The following is a 15,913-nucleotide window of genomic DNA, read 5'->3' as shown; positions in this document are numbered from 1 at the left end:
GCAACTTTTTATTTGATTGAAGCAACTATTTTTTTGATTGAATAATAAAGACACAAATCTACCTCCATACACTTGCATCACGCGGGCGTAGTTTTTAGCAACGTCGGCGTAGTTTGTAGCGGCTGTCAGCTGCGGTAAGATTTAAAAAATTTTTTTTATTGCTTCTCCCTCTACACACGTGACATCAGCGCGTTGTCCCGCATTAAAAGCAGTCCTGGCAAAACGTGATGCTTAGAGCTGGCAAAATTAAACGATTCCTCGAGGTGAATAAAATTACTTGGATCAGTTTTTAAATTCGAGTTACTTCAGTTGCTCGAGTATTCGTCTAAGCTCTAAAAGTAACTAGATGACTTTTTTTTAGGCGTAATCGGTAAATCACTGTAATCTATAAAGTAAGCTGTGACAACACTGGTTATTACAAAGAAATAATATGTAAATTCAATCACGTTTAATCTAGGGCTGTCAAAATTATCGCGTTAACGGGCGTTAATTAATTTTTAATTAATCACGTTAAAATATTTGACGCAATTAACGCAGATGCCCCGCTCAGAGTTTTAAATGACAGTACACATTGAAACGCTCACTTGTTGTGTTTTATGGAGTTTTGCCGCCCTCTGCTGGCGCTTGGGTGCGACTGATTTTATAGGCATCCATGAGCATTGAGTAAGTAATTATTGACATCAACAATGGCGGGCTACTAGTTTATTTTTTGATTGAAAATTTTACAAATTTTATTAAAACGAAAACATTAAGAGGGGTTTTAATATAAAATTTCTCTAACTTGTACAACATTTTTCTATTAAGAACTACAAGTCTTTCTATCCATGGATCGCTTTAACACAATGTTAATAATGTTAATGCCATCTTGTTGATTTATTGTTATAATAAACAAATAGTCCTTATGTACCATATGTTGAATGTATATATCCATCTTGTTTGTTATCTTTCCATTCCAACAATAATTTACAGAAAAATATGGCATATTTTATAGGTGGTTTGAATTGCGATTATTTGCGATTAATTATGATTAATTAATTTTTAAGCTGTAATTAACTCGATTAAAAATTTTAATCGTTTGACAGCCCTAGTTTAATCACAAAAAAAGGAAATTAGACACTCAAACAAGAACTCAGGCTACATTATTACTGGATTGGGAGCACATAAGAGTTATGTGACGTTGACTGGACACAACATTGAGGAAACTGATAAAAAAAGCTCATTTTTACTGGAATTTGTGAAAAGGAAAAGTTGTTTAGGCGAAAAGAGTTGCCTTTTTTGTCTTTAGCATATCAATCCAAAACAGCGGTGGGTGACCCAGGTCTAAGTCCAAGGTTAAGGTCTCGGATAGCGATCACAACACACTGACGTTGTTTACATATGCTATGAGTAGCCTTTGTTAAAACTACATGTTCAAATTAAAGTTACTTGTCTATCTGATGTATGCTTCAAACATGTACATTTGTGTTTGTGTGGCACCTCATTGCTGACGGTTGAGTCGTGATGAACCATCTTTGGACTGGTACTGTCCATGCTCGCCCCTGAAAAGCACTTGGCTAAGGCAGCAGCGTGTTGCTCCTTCTCCCGCTGTCGAACAATCTCCTCACAGCCCAGCCATTCACGCATGGTCTGCTGATAGCACAATCGCACCTGCTCATCCACCTGCGGTGAGAAATGGAGAGTCAGTAGCTGAAAGGATGTCTTGGGATGAAAAAAGAATAAGTAGTGAAAAATGTCTCACCTCTTTCCTTTCGCCTTCAGACATTTCAAATTGGTAATGCCCCAAGAGATACGGCCACACCTCCTTACGCAGTGAAGGGTCCACACCGCCAAAATAGACCAAACGAAGTAGCTCTTGTTCCTTGTAGGTCTTAATAAATAAATAAATAAATCATATATATATATATATATATATATATATATTAGGGCTGTCAAAATTATCGCGTCAACGCGCGGTAATTAATTTTTTTAAATTAATCACGTTAAAATATTTGACGCAATTAACGCACATGTCCTGCTCAGACAGTATTCTGCCTTTTGGTAAGTTTTACAGCAAGGTTTTTTATGCTGTCTAACAGCGAACTCTTGTGGTCGCTTTGCGACATGGTTTATTGCTTTCTTGCCAGTTCTATATGGCTGCACGACGTCTCGGGCTGACGCCTACGTTGTAATGTTGTGCTTATATGATCTTTGGACAAGATTTGTCCGTAAGTATGGTTGTTGTAAAGAATGTACATATTATGTTAGTAAGCGAAATGTTATGTTTTTTGTATGAGACGGTTTTTGTTTATGTTTAGTGAACCTGTATAGCGTGCTAAGTTAACGTTGTTGCTAATGCAATGCTTGTGTACTTTTTTTTGTAGTTTCATTTCGGTCTAAAGAGGACAGTGGTTTGAGGCCATTTTATTAATAAATCAGAAAAGGAAGAAGTCTGATTATTAAGGGCATCGTTCACTAGCTGTCTAGCTTTGGAAAAAGTAGACGCTTCGGAGTGAGGACAGCATAGACAGATTTAGATGACAGTAGAGTGAAATGCCCACTACAGTCCTTATGTACCGTATGTTGAATGTATATATCCATCTTGTGTCTTATCTTTCCATTCCAACAAATTATTTTACAGAATATATATATAATTTACAGAAAAATATGACATATTTTATAGATGGATTGAATTGCGATTAATTGCGATTAATTATGATTAATTAATTTTAAAGCTGTAATTAATTCGATTAAAAATTTTAATCGTTTGACAGCCCTAATATATATATTTATATGTATATTAGGGCTGTCAAAATTTTCACGTTAACGGGCGGTAATTAATTTTTTAAATTAATCACGTTAAAATATTTGACGCAATTAACACACATGCCCCGCTCAAACATTAAAATGACAGCACAGTGAAATGTGTGCTTGTTGTGTTTTTCGGAGTTTTGTCGCCCTCTGCTGGCGCTTGGGTGCGACTGATTTTATAGGCTTCAGCACCCATGAGCATTGTGTAACTAATTATTGGCATCAACAATGGCGGGCTACTAGTTTATTTTTTGATTAATTTTTTTTTTTACAAATTTTATTAAAACGAAAATATTAAGAGGGATTTTAATATAAAATTTCTATAACTTGTACTAACATTGATCTTTTAAGAACTACAAATCATTCTATCCATGGACCGCTTTAACAGAATATTAATAATGGTATTGCCATCTTGTTGATTTATTGTTGTAATAAACAAATACAGTACTTATGTACCGTATGTTTAATGTATATATCTATCTTGTGTCTCATCTTTCCATTTCAACAATAATTTACAGAAAAATATGGCATGTTTTATAGATGGTTTGAATTGCGATTAATTAACTGTAATTGTAACTGTAACTGTAATTAACTCGATAAATTTTTTTAACCGTTTGACACCCCTAATGTATATACAACTCCTAGCAAAAAGTATGGAATCACCAGTCTCGGACGAGCACTCACTCAGACATTTTATTATGTAGAACCAACACGGATAAAAAGCTTGAAAAAAAAACAATCAGTTAGTTCAAAAGTGCAACTCTTTAGCATTCAGAAACACTAAAAGAAATGAGCAAAAAACATTGTGGTGGTCAGTAAATGTTACTTTTATAGGGCAAGTGCAGGGAAATAAATATAGAATCACTCAATTCTGAGAAAAAATATCTGGAATCATGAGAAACAAACAAAGAAATAACAATCAAAACATATCTCTAGTATTTAGTTGCACCACCTCTGGCTTTTATGACAGCTTGCAGTCTCCGAGGCATGGACTTAATGAGTAATATTCATCAATTTGGTGCCAACTCTCTTTGATTGTAGTTGCCAGATCATCCTTGCAGGTCGGAGCCTTGTTGTGGACCATTTTATTTTTCAATTTCCACCACAGGTTTTCAATAGGGTTTAGATCTGGGCTATTTGCAGTCCATGACATTGACTGGATGACTCTTTCTCTTGTTTTCTTCAGACAGTCATCTTTGTAAATCTCACTGGAATGGCAGCAAACAAAAATTCCAGCATCATCACAATGGCCAATGCAAGATTCTTGACCCATCACTGAAAATAACCTTTATCCAGTCATTCAAAGTCAATGATTGCCTCTCCTTAGCCCATTGCAGTCTTGTTCTTTTCCGTTTAAGTGTCAATGATGGTTTCCTTTTAGCTTTCTTGTATGAAAATCCCATTTCCTTTATGCGATTTTACACAGTTCTGTCACATACCTTGACTCCAGTTTCCTCCCATTTCCTCTTCATTGTCTTGTTGTACATCTTCTGTTTTCAAGACATATGGCCTTTAGTTGTTTCTAATGATGTTTGGATGTCTTCCTCAGTCTACCAGTACGCTTAACTTTAACAACCTTGCCATGCTGTTTATACTTGGTCCAGATTTTTGATACAGCTGACTGTGAACAACCCACTTCTTTGGCAACCATACGTGTAGCGTTACGTTCTTCAAGAAGTTTGATAATCCTCTCCTTGGTCTCGAGAGACATCTCTCTTGTTGGAGCCATGATTCCTGTGAATCCACTTGGTCCAGCTTGCCTGGTACACCAGACTCACTGCTGTTCCAGCTATTTCAGCGGATACAATTTCCAGGGCGGAGCAAGCCACAGCCAACAGACAGCGGAGTGGACCAATCAGCGACGGGCAGACATGACGTTAGTAAAGCGACGAGGGCAGGAGGAGGGACTTGCGCGCGGAAGTAAACATACGAAGAGAGCGGAGTTTATTCAACATGGCTAGCGCGAGACAGACTGTTGTCAATGACTCGTGTCGATGTGTTTTTGGTAATTTAAAACTGATTTTACCGTGGCTTGGAACATATTCTCTGCTCTCCTGTCCACCATCTGTGTTGTTGTGGAGACGACTTCCGACGCGCAAGAGTGATGTTGCTCGTTAAGAACACGTCACGTAAATAAACGAATCTGATTTGTCGATTGATTTTGTACCTGCTCGAGAGGCCGTTAATGGGGTGGGTCCTAGACTTTTCTCTCAGTGTTTGAAAAATACAGGGAGAACAGTCTGGCCGTGCCAGGCCAGCAGCCCTCCAAGGTGTGATAACTGCACTGTTTTTAACTGCTGACTAACGAGCAGATCTAATCTGAGGCAGGGGTCCAATTAAGGATAGGAAATTGACAGGGTGTGTCTGTTTTTCTACTCAAAAATGGAGTGATTCCATATTTTTTTCTTCAGAATGGACTGATTCTATGTTTATTTCCCTGCACTTGCTCTATAAAAGTAACATTTACTGACCACCACAATGTTTTTATTCATTTCTTTTAGTGTTTCTGAATGCCGAGGATTTGCACTTTTGAACTACCGTAATTTCCCGAATATAAGGCGCACCCGTGTATAATGCGCACCTCAAATTTACTTGTAAAATCTAGGGGAAATTATTGTACCCGTTTATAACGCGCACCCTAATTTTAGTACCAATAAATAGAAGAATACAAGAAAACAGAGCTCGTGTACAGATACAGAAATGTCATTTTACTGACTGGTGAAACACAGCACAAGCATAGCATATTGGTAGTTCAAAACATTACCATAAACTGAAAATATTTACGGTAATAATATGATTTGACAACTTTTCCAATTTACCAGAATCTAGGAAAAAACAAAACAGATGTGACTTTTCTTTGAAAGGCTGCTGTATAACTTGCTCGTTTCATCATGATGAATAAATGTTTCTTCCATGGATTGATACGGTAAAAAGAAAGTGACAACGTAAGTCGGAAACCCGAGAGAGCTCATCGCTGTCGACACTGTGATATATTGGTATTCTATGTTATGTTGTTCTATGTTGTGGCACTGGTGGATCCATGCTGCTGTATTGTCATATCTATGTTGTGATTGTCTATGAGCCAGAAGGCCGCTGAGGCCAGACAAAAGAGCGCCGCATAATAGCCGGACTGTCGGCATTTAAGTTCATTGAAAGCAAGAAATAAAACGTTGAACACGGCACTCGAAGTTTTCTAGTTTTTTTCAATACAAGATAAAACAGACACGACAGTAACAATAGGAACTATTGTTATTTGGGTTAGTTGACGGACACACACAGGAAGTCTGTGTTGTTACGTTTGTTATGGTCCGGGTTGGGGAGCTGCAATAAACATTGACTCAAATGAGTTCAAGAAACTAAATTCTGTGCTTTATGAAGAGTGAAAAAAGCAGAATTTAACACAGACGAAATCATTCAGCCGATCAGAGTGAAGTATTACCGAAACAAAATGGTGACGTCAGGTACCGTAATGGTCGGCAATGGATCGCTGCATACGTTTCTTCAGCACAACGTGGCCGTGTCAATAAAAAAAAAAAAAAATCGGTTTACATATATATATATATATAATTATTTTAATAAAAAATTAATTAATTAATTTTCAAAATTAATCACGTTGAAATATTTGACGCAATTAACGCACAAATGCCCCGCTCAAAGAGATTAAAATGACAGCACAGTTAAATGTGTACCTGGTGTGTTTTGCGGACTTTTGGCGCCCTCTGCTGGCGCTTGGGTGCGACTGATTTTATAGGCTTCAGCACCCATGAGCATTGTGTAAGTAATTATTGACATCAACAATGGCGGGCTACTAGTTTATTTTTTGATAGAAAATTTTACAAATTTTATAAAAACGAATACATTAAGAGGGGTTTTAATATATAATTTCTACAACTTGTACTAACATTTATCTTTTAATGCCATTTATTGTTATAATAAACAAATACAGTACTTATGTACCGTATTTTGAATGTATATATCCATCTTGTGTCTTATCTTTCCATTCCAACAATAATTTACAGATATTTGATAGATGGTTTGAATTTCGATTAATTGCGATTAATTACGATTAATTAATTTTTAAGCTGTAATTAACTCGATTAAAAATTTTAATCGTTTGACACCCCTAATTATATATATATATATATATATGTGTGTGTGTACATACAGTGCCTTGCAAAAGTATTCGGCCCCCCTGAATCTTGCAACCTTTCGCCACATTTCAGGCTTCAAACATAAAGATATGAAATTTAATTTTTTGGTCAAGAATCAACAACAAGTGGGACACAATCGTGAAGTGGAACAACATTTATTGGATAATTTAAACTTTTTTAACAAATAAGAAACTGAAAAGTGGGGCGTGCAATATTATTCGGCCCCTTTACTTTCAGTGCAGCAAACTCACTCCAGAAGTTCAGTGAGGATCTCTGAATGATCCAATGTTGTCCTAAATGACCGATGATGATAAATAGAATCCACCTGTGTGTAATCAAGTCTCCGTATAAATGCAGCTGCTCTGTGATAGTCTCAGGGTTCTGTTTAAAGTGCAGAGAGCATTATGAAAACCAAGGAACACACCAGGCAGGTCCGAGATACTGTTGTGGAGAAGTTTAAAGCCGGATTTGGATACAAAAAGATTTCCCAAGCTTTAAACATCTCAAGGAGCACTGTGCAAGCCATCATATTGAAATGGAAGGAGCATCAGACCACTGCAAATCTACCAAGACCCGGCCGTCCTTCCAAACTTTCTTCTCAAACAAGGAGAAAACTGATCAGAGATGCAGCCAAGAAGCCCATGATCACTCTGGATGAACTGCAGAGATCTACAGCTGAGGTGGGAGAGTCTGTCCATGGGACAACAATCAGTCGTACACTGCACAAATCTGGCCTTTATGGAAGAGTGGCAAGAAGAAAGCCATTCCTCAAAGATATCCAAAAAAGTCTCGTTTAAAGTTTGCCACAAGCCACCTGGGAGACACACCAAACATGTGGAAGAAGGTGCTCTGGTCAGATGAAAGCAAAATTGAACTTTTTGGCCACAATGCAAAACGATATGTTTGGCGTAAAAGCAACACAGCTCATCACCCTGAACACATTATCCCCACTGTCAAACATGGTGGTGGCAGCATCATGGTTTTGGCCTGCTTTTCTTCAGCAGGGACAGAGAAGATGGTTAAAATTGACGGGAAGATGGATGCAGCCAAATACAGGAACATTCTGGAAGAAAACCTGTTGGTATCTGCACAAGACCTGAGACTGGGACGGAAATTTATCTTCCAACAGGACAATGATCCAAAACATAAAGCCAAATCTACAATGGAATGGTTCAAAAATAAACGTATCCAGGTGTTAGAATGGCCAAGTCAAAGTCCAGACCTGAATCCAATCGAGAATCTGTGGAAAGAGCTGAAGTCTGCTGTTCACAAACACTCTCCACCCAACCTCACTGAGCTCGAGCTGTTTTGCAAGGAAGAATGGGCAAGAATGTCAGTCTCTCGATCAGAGGTTGCGCTAGACATTTTCGTTGTCTGTCATTTTGACTGACAGGGTCATAAAAAAACGGTCATAGTCTATTTTTACCGGTCACCTAAATTTTTAAAATGATAATTATGACATATTCAATAGCATTTAGTTTTCATTCATTTTTAAGTAATATTGTAACGCTTGCTTGGCGGCGAAAAATTAGACACGGGAGTCGTGGTATTTTTCTCCCTTTTTACTCTGCTTACCGCCAACAACTCCGCCCCCAAAGAAAAAGAGGCAACGATATAGACCCCAATCACCAGCGTCACACAATGATCTTAATTGTGGTTGTCAGCTCAAAATCTTCTAAATATATGTTAAATGCATCTTACCAGATATAAAATGACTACTACATAGTCTGTGGTGATCGTTTGGTGCCCAGATTTCTTGTGGAATTACAGCAGTCCATCTGCACTCATCCTCCCGGGTCTCTCAGAATACGGTAGAACTTCAAGTCTCTCCGTCTATCTTTTCTGTTACAGCAACCAACCGCCACACACCATTTTGATTATTAATATTAACGAGCAGAAAAACAGGCCGTAATAGGAGGCATGTACGTAGCGGTAAACATGAACAGCTGACACACAATATGGCGGCTCCAGTCAGGGGGGCGGAGTTGTGGCGTCATGTGATTGGGCGGCAATCTTGTCCATCAATTGGATGACGCGCTGGCACACCAGGTGCACCAATAAGAACCTCGCGTTGATGTGTCTGTCATTAGACCCCGGTGACGCTACAATATTCTGACAGAAGAGCCAACGACGTCATGCATTAAGAGAGACAATAGCTAATTAATATCGCCACCCTGTGGTCTGGGGTGTGAATTGCAACCTGTCAAAATGACGGACGGACGTCAGTTTTTTCCGTCACCGTTTTAAAAAACCGGTCAACGACGGAAAATATCCGGTTAACGCGACCCCTGCTCTCGATGTGCAAAACTGATAGAAACATACCCCAAGCGACTTGCAGCTGTAATTGGAGCAAAAGGTGGCGCTACAAAGTATTAACGCAAGGGGAGCGAATAATATTGCACGCCCCACTTTTCAGTTTTTTATTTGTTAGAAAAGTTTAAATTATCCAATAAATTTTGTTCCACTTCACGATTGTGTCCCACTTGTTGTTGATTCTTGACAAAAAATTAAAATTTTATATCTTTATGTTTGAAGCCTGAAATGTGGCGAAAGGTTGCAAGGTTCAAGGGGGCCGAATACTTTTGCAAGGCACTGTATATATATATATACACATATGTATATATATATTTCTGTCTCCATCCATGTACCCGTTTATAATGTGCACCATGATTTTACAAGTTGATTTTGGGGGAAAAAAGTGCGCGTTATATTCGGGAAATTACGGTAATTCATTAAAAAAAAAATTTTTTTTCAAGCTTTTTATCTGAGTTTGTTCTACATAATAAAATGTCTGAGTGAGTGCTCTTCCGAGACTGGTGATTCCATACTTTTTGCTAGGGGTAGTATACAGGTGTTGCCTCTGTGGATGCTTCACAAGCAACAGATGTCCGTGCCGGCTAGCAGGCTTTTCCCTCTCCCTCTCTCTCGTCGTAAAGTCAATATCACATAAGTCGGGTACGTCATAACCCGGGTACTACGTGTATTATTATTTTTTAAAATGGCTGGCCAGGAGATTCAGAATTATTTACACCTATTTGGCAATCAAAGGGTTTGAGTTTTCTTCACCATTATTTAGGGTTTTTTTCAAGGTTTTTTTTTTTGTACAATGGGACAGATTAGTGATTATCTCTGATAATGTACGTTAATTTCATGGACCAGAAACACACAAAGAAGATTCCCTGAGCTGACGTACGCTCCCGATGTGGACATTTTCACTGACAGAGACATTAGCTACGCTTCATGCACACTGCTGCGAGGCTAATGATGTGAGCAACGTAATTAGCAGAGAATGAGCACGGAGGAGACTGCCGAGTGGCAAGTGAGAGAGCGTGAGAGGCAGTACAGTTTTGAACGTTTGCGTGTGCGTGACTGCGTGTGTGCATATAGGAAGAAGCGCTAGATAGAAATTGATGGGAATTCTTACGGTATGATCCTGGAGAAACATCTGCCACACATCTGCCGTAAGTCCTTTGTATGCGTCGCACGGCGCGTCGGGCGACACAATGGTGTGATTGACAAGAGCCGAAAGGTGAGTGCGCACAGTCGACAGGTGACGGCAGTATGCCAGCCCTAGCCGACAAAAAAAGGACAATATTCAACTCTGCTAGAAAGGATAGTGTAAATTAAACTGGCGGATACTGTGTAACGAAGCATTGATAGGGTACTCAGTGATATTCAGATACTCTATATTAGAAAATATTCACAATTTTAGATTACGGTGGCCCTCAAGTGCAAAACAAAACGGCAAATCAAAAGCACAATGTCAAATCAAAACACAAAACAGCAAATCAAAAAACAATTACATTAAAAAACCAGAAAAGTTATCAGTCAAAAAGTATACTCATCGCTGATTGGACGAATCTACTGTTAAGGGTAAGTACTGATGAACTAGGAAGTTATTTTGCTTCTTGCGTGGTATTTGAAAATTAGCAATACCAAAGAGGTGAATGTAGCTGCCACTATAAATGAATATTTATATTCGGCACATACGTATAAAGTAAGGCTGTCAAAATGATCGTGTTCACGGGTGGTAATTAATTTTTTAAAATAATCACGTTAAAATATTTGACGCAATTAACGCACATGCTCCTCTCAAACAGATTAAAATGACAGTGTAATGTCCGCTTGTTACTTGTTTTTTGTTGTTTGGCGCCCTCTGCTGGCGCTTGGGTCCAAATGATTTTATGGGTTTGGGGAGTGAGCATGGTGTAATTATTCACATTAACAATGGCGAGCTTCTAGTTTATTTTTTGATTGAAATTTTTACAAATTTTAATGATACGAAAACATTGAGGAGTTTTAATATAAATTTCTATAACTTGTACTATCTTTTAAGAACTTTTTAAAGAAGTTTTTCTATCCATGGCTCGCTTTAACAGAATGTTAATAATGTTAATGCCATCTTGTTGATTTATTGTTATAATAAACAAATACAGTACTTATGTACCGTATGTTGAATGTATATATCTGTCTTGTGTTTTGTCTTTCCATTCCAACAATAATTTACAGAAAAATATGTCATATTTTATAGATGGTTTGAATTGCGATTAATTACGATTAATTAATTTTCAAGCTGTAATTAACTCGATTAAAAATTTTAATCGTTCGACAGCCCTAGTGTAAAGTCAAATATTCAGCAGGGCCGAGAACCAAAAGTGGTATTTGCCATGCGGCAAAATGAATTTTGCCATGTGGCATTTTTTTTGTCATGTGGAAAAAATTTTTTTCCATGTGGCAAAATGGATTTTGCCGTGTGGCATTTTTATTTGCCATGTACCAAAATGCTCTAATGTAACGTATATGGTCAAAAATCACAGCCACGCTTGGTTTTCTGCCATTTAAAATGAATGGAAAATTTGGACGTGCATAGCCGTCAATGGCATGGACGTGCATGGCCTACAAAACTGCCATATACCCCCCCAAAATGCCACAAACCAAAATGCAGTTTGCCATATACAAAAAAAATGACATGTCAAAATCCATTTTGCCACACGGCAAAAAAAAATGCTACAAGGCAAAACCAATTTTGCCAAATGGCAAATAAAATGTTACATGTCAAAATCCATTTTGCCACATGGCAAAAAAATGCCACATGGCAAAATCCATTTTACCACATGGCAAAAAAATGCCACATGGCAAAAAAATGCCACGTGGCAAAATGGCAAAATCCATTTTGCCACAAAATGGCAAAATCCATTTTGCCACATGGCAAATAAAATGTCACATGTCAAAGTCCATTTTGCCACATGGCAAAAAACTGCCACGTGGCAAAATGGCAAAATCCATTTTGCCACATGGCAAAAAAATGCCACATGGCAAAAAATGTCACATGGCAAAATCCATTTTACCACATGGCAAAAAAATGCCACATGGCAACAAAATGACAAATGGCAAAAATAATTTTGCCACATGGAAAAAAAAAAAGCCACACGGCAAATACCACTTTTGGTTCTCGCTGTCTCTCCAAATATTGACGTAAAATATCACTTCAAACGTATGTCCCGAATAAAAATATTCATTGTCATCAGGAAATGACACGGTCATATGTTTATGTCAATCGGGAAGCAACACAATTGAATGTAAAAAAACAAATTAAAAAATAGGCTCATTCCTTATTCTCTAAGGCCACGAACATCAATTATGGTCAATTAACAGTCTAGCTCATAAAACCACTAGCGCCGACTTATCTACTAGACACCAATACATGAACAATGCATTGTTTACACTATTGAGCCCAAAGCATAGAACAATCAGGACTGATTAGCCCACATGACCTTTTCCCATTTGTTCCCTTGTTATATTCTTTCATTGTTTCCTTACAACAGTGCAACGATATAGAGAAACCGTCAACATCATAATACAATTTTTGAGACGCTCAATTACTCCGAAAAGGTGACTAGTGTGAAAACGAAAAGTTCACATACAGCCGTAAAATGCCCTGGAGATGATCTGATATTTCATATTGTCACAAAGCAGCTTCAGGGGAGTCCTAAAAAGAATCAGAACACAATGTTACAACTCCGGTTATCTATTCACATAGAACAGAATGACATTTTTTATAGATGCAGTTGTTGCAGATCAATACCATGAGCAGAGGATAATAAAGCTCAAGCTGTCATATAGGAAACACCAACCTAATGCTCTGACTTAGTTTCAATTACCATTTTTATCTGCTTAGCTTATTCTCACGTCAGTGAGGAAAATGTCATGCATTTTTCTTCCCATTGCAACATCCTGCTTTTGTCTCTGCATATTTAAATGTGGGCAGCTAGTGATAAAACCTCAGAAATCCTTAATTGGTTTAAGCAAAGCAAAGGCTTATCTGAAGGCTTGTCGTGATTATCTCTCATTTTCTAACCTCTCTTGGTTGCACCCTTTGGGCGTGGACCCATCGGAGAGGCTGCCCTGGGAGCAGGATGAGCAGGAAGACTTCCTGAGAGGGGGATGCCACATTGCAGGGCTCTGGTCCATCAAATCTGGTGGAGTCACTGCACAAGACACAAACGATCACACACATCATTACTGTCACCGTCAACGCATAATTGCTTCCTGTGCATGAGCGTTAGTAGCTTGATGAGTAAATAATTTTATCTTAGATTGAATTATGCTGTTCAAAGCACATAGATCTTTAAATGTCTGAGTCACAGGTGTCGAATTTATGGACAGGGGGCCAGATCCTGCTCGCGTGTGTATCGATTTCACGTTACTTGCTATGTAGGCCTGTCGCGATAACAAATTTTAGTGTGCGATAATTTATCTCATAAATTATTGCGATATGCGATATTATTGCCCCCCCCCCCCCAATTTTTTTAAAACCAATTTACAATAACACAGTGAGAATACAGTATATATTAATAGATCAAGTACACCCATTTAAACGTGATAAGAAATCACAACTAAAAACAAAAGACCATGCCTCTTAAGTTAAAGTCAACAATATTAATTTTGCTATTAGCATAGAACAGCTGTTACTGTCCATAGAGTGCATCAAAAAAAAAAAAAAAAAAAAAAATATATATATATATATATATATATATATATATATATATATGTACGCGTAGCTGAGGTCCACCTGAACATTTTGAGTCATTGGAAGTAAAAAAAATAAATAAATCAGAAATGACAAAGTTATAACACCGCAAAGGCGTGGACATAATATGGTCAAAATACCTCAAGTGTAACTTTTTATATAAAATTGCCATTATCAAAAAATAGGGACCTTCAAAAATTAATGTGACGACTCATTGACTTATTCAAAGCTCTAATTAGGCCATATGAAATATTCCACTTTGAATTTTTTTTAAATGATATATACAGCATAGTTAATTTTGCTATTAGCATAGAACAGTTGTTACTGTCCATAGAAGGCATAAAAAAAAAAAAATGGTCAGGCTAGTTGAAGTCGGAGTAGAGCCAAAGTTTAGTCTAAGCTGCACTAGAAGCTATAAAGCTGGGGGAAGTACAGCCACTGAGTTTTATCTCCTTTTTCTCACTCTACCTACCACTTATCTTACTTTATTTCTATTTTCCAATGTTAATATCTAGTTGTCTAATCTCTTCATCACTAGTCACCCGGTGTCCCCTTTCCCCTCTCCCCTCTGGGGAGGGGCTATTTTTCAGCTGCAGCCTCCTGACTGTCCGGACCCCAAGCTGGATGGACGTCCTCGTTGCTACCCCCGTCTCATCTGGCTAGATGGACCTCTTCTTGTTCCTTTACTCCACCGCATTTTTTACAGACTGTAACTTCGCCTGCTAATTCCCATTAGCGGTCCTGGGGCTTCCTGTCTGTCCGTCCTGGGAGTGGATCTCTCCTGACTGTGGTAATCCCCAAGGTTTCTCGTTTTCTCCCGAAGACTCTGGAGTTTTTGGAGTTTTTCCTTGCCGACATGGAGGGTCTAAGGATGGGGAATACCCAGGACTTGAATTTATTTATTCATCTTTGTTGCTTCGTTTGCCGTTTCTGATTGTGTATCATATTGCCTCTGCAAAGCCCTTTGAGATGACATTGTTGTGATCCAGGGCTATACAAATAAAATTGAATTGAATTGATTTATTTTATACCGTTTGAGGCTCAGCTCAGGTATTTTAATTTGTCATGTTCCTTAATGGATTACTCGATTATTCGAACTAACTAGTTCATCGATTAATCGACTACTAAAATAATCGATAGCTGCAGCTCTAATGTGTAGTTAGAACGCATTTAGCAGTGTTTGGTCGTGTTACTTATGTGACGCGCTGTGCATCCCACACACACGCTCACTCACTGGCCGGTTAGTAAGGCTGTGCCCATTCCAGGCTCCTTTTTTTAAACATACAACCCTTAGTAAAAAGTATGGAATCACCAGTCTCAGACGAGCACTCAGACATTTTATTATGTATAACAAACTCAGATAAAAAGCTTGAAAAATTAATGAATTTGTTCATAAGTGCAACTTCTTGGTATTCAGAAAGACTAAAAGAAATGAATAAAAAACATTGTGGTGGTCAGTAAATGTTACTTTTATAGAGCAAGTGCAGGGAAATAAATATAGAATCACTCCATTCTGAAGAAAAATATATGGAATCACTCCATATTGAGTAGAAAATACAGACACACCCAGTCAATTTCCTTTCCTTAATTGGGCTCCTGCCTCAGATTAGATCTGCTTGTTAGTCAGCAGTTAAAAACAGTGCAGTTATCACACCTTGGAGGGCTGCTGGACCAAGTGGATTCACAAGAATCATGGCTCCAACAAGAGAGATGTCTCCCAAGGAGAGGATTATCAAACTTCTTGAAGAAGGTAATGCTCCACGTATGGTTGCCAAAGATAAGGGCTGTTCACAGTCAGCTGTATAAAAAATCTGGACCAAGTACAAACAGCATGGCAAGGTTGTTAAAGTTAAGCGTACTGGTAGACCGAGGAAGACATCCAAACTAGGGCTGCAGCTATCGAATATTTTAGTAATCGAGTAATCGACTGAAAATTCTATCGATT

General features: G+C 38.1%; 1 protein-coding gene across 5 annotated transcripts in view; it reads right to left on the bottom strand.

The window, feature by feature from the left end:
* Positions 1-15,913, bottom strand: part of sgsm1a (small G protein signaling modulator 1a) — a 124,903-nt gene that overhangs the window by 21,867 nt on the left and 87,123 nt on the right. For all 5 annotated transcript variants that reach the window (XM_057832721.1, XM_057832724.1, XM_057832723.1 and 2 more), the window contains 5 exons: positions 13,297-13,426; positions 12,863-12,927; positions 10,363-10,508; positions 1,739-1,867; positions 1,477-1,659 (listed from right to left, as the gene is read on the bottom strand). In XM_057832721.1, coding sequence (XP_057688704.1) covers positions 1,477-1,659; positions 1,739-1,867; positions 10,363-10,508; positions 12,863-12,927; positions 13,297-13,426 — 653 coding nt within the window. The remainder of the gene's footprint in view (positions 1-1,476; positions 1,660-1,738; positions 1,868-10,362; positions 10,509-12,862; positions 12,928-13,296; positions 13,427-15,913) is intronic.

This window comes from Corythoichthys intestinalis, chromosome 3 (assembly GCF_030265065.1).
Source record: "Corythoichthys intestinalis isolate RoL2023-P3 chromosome 3, ASM3026506v1, whole genome shotgun sequence".
Taxonomy (NCBI): Eukaryota; Metazoa; Chordata; class Actinopteri; order Syngnathiformes; family Syngnathidae; genus Corythoichthys; species Corythoichthys intestinalis.
The sequence above is the reverse complement of the archived record's forward strand: the minus strand, read 5'-3'. Positions and strand labels throughout refer to the sequence as shown.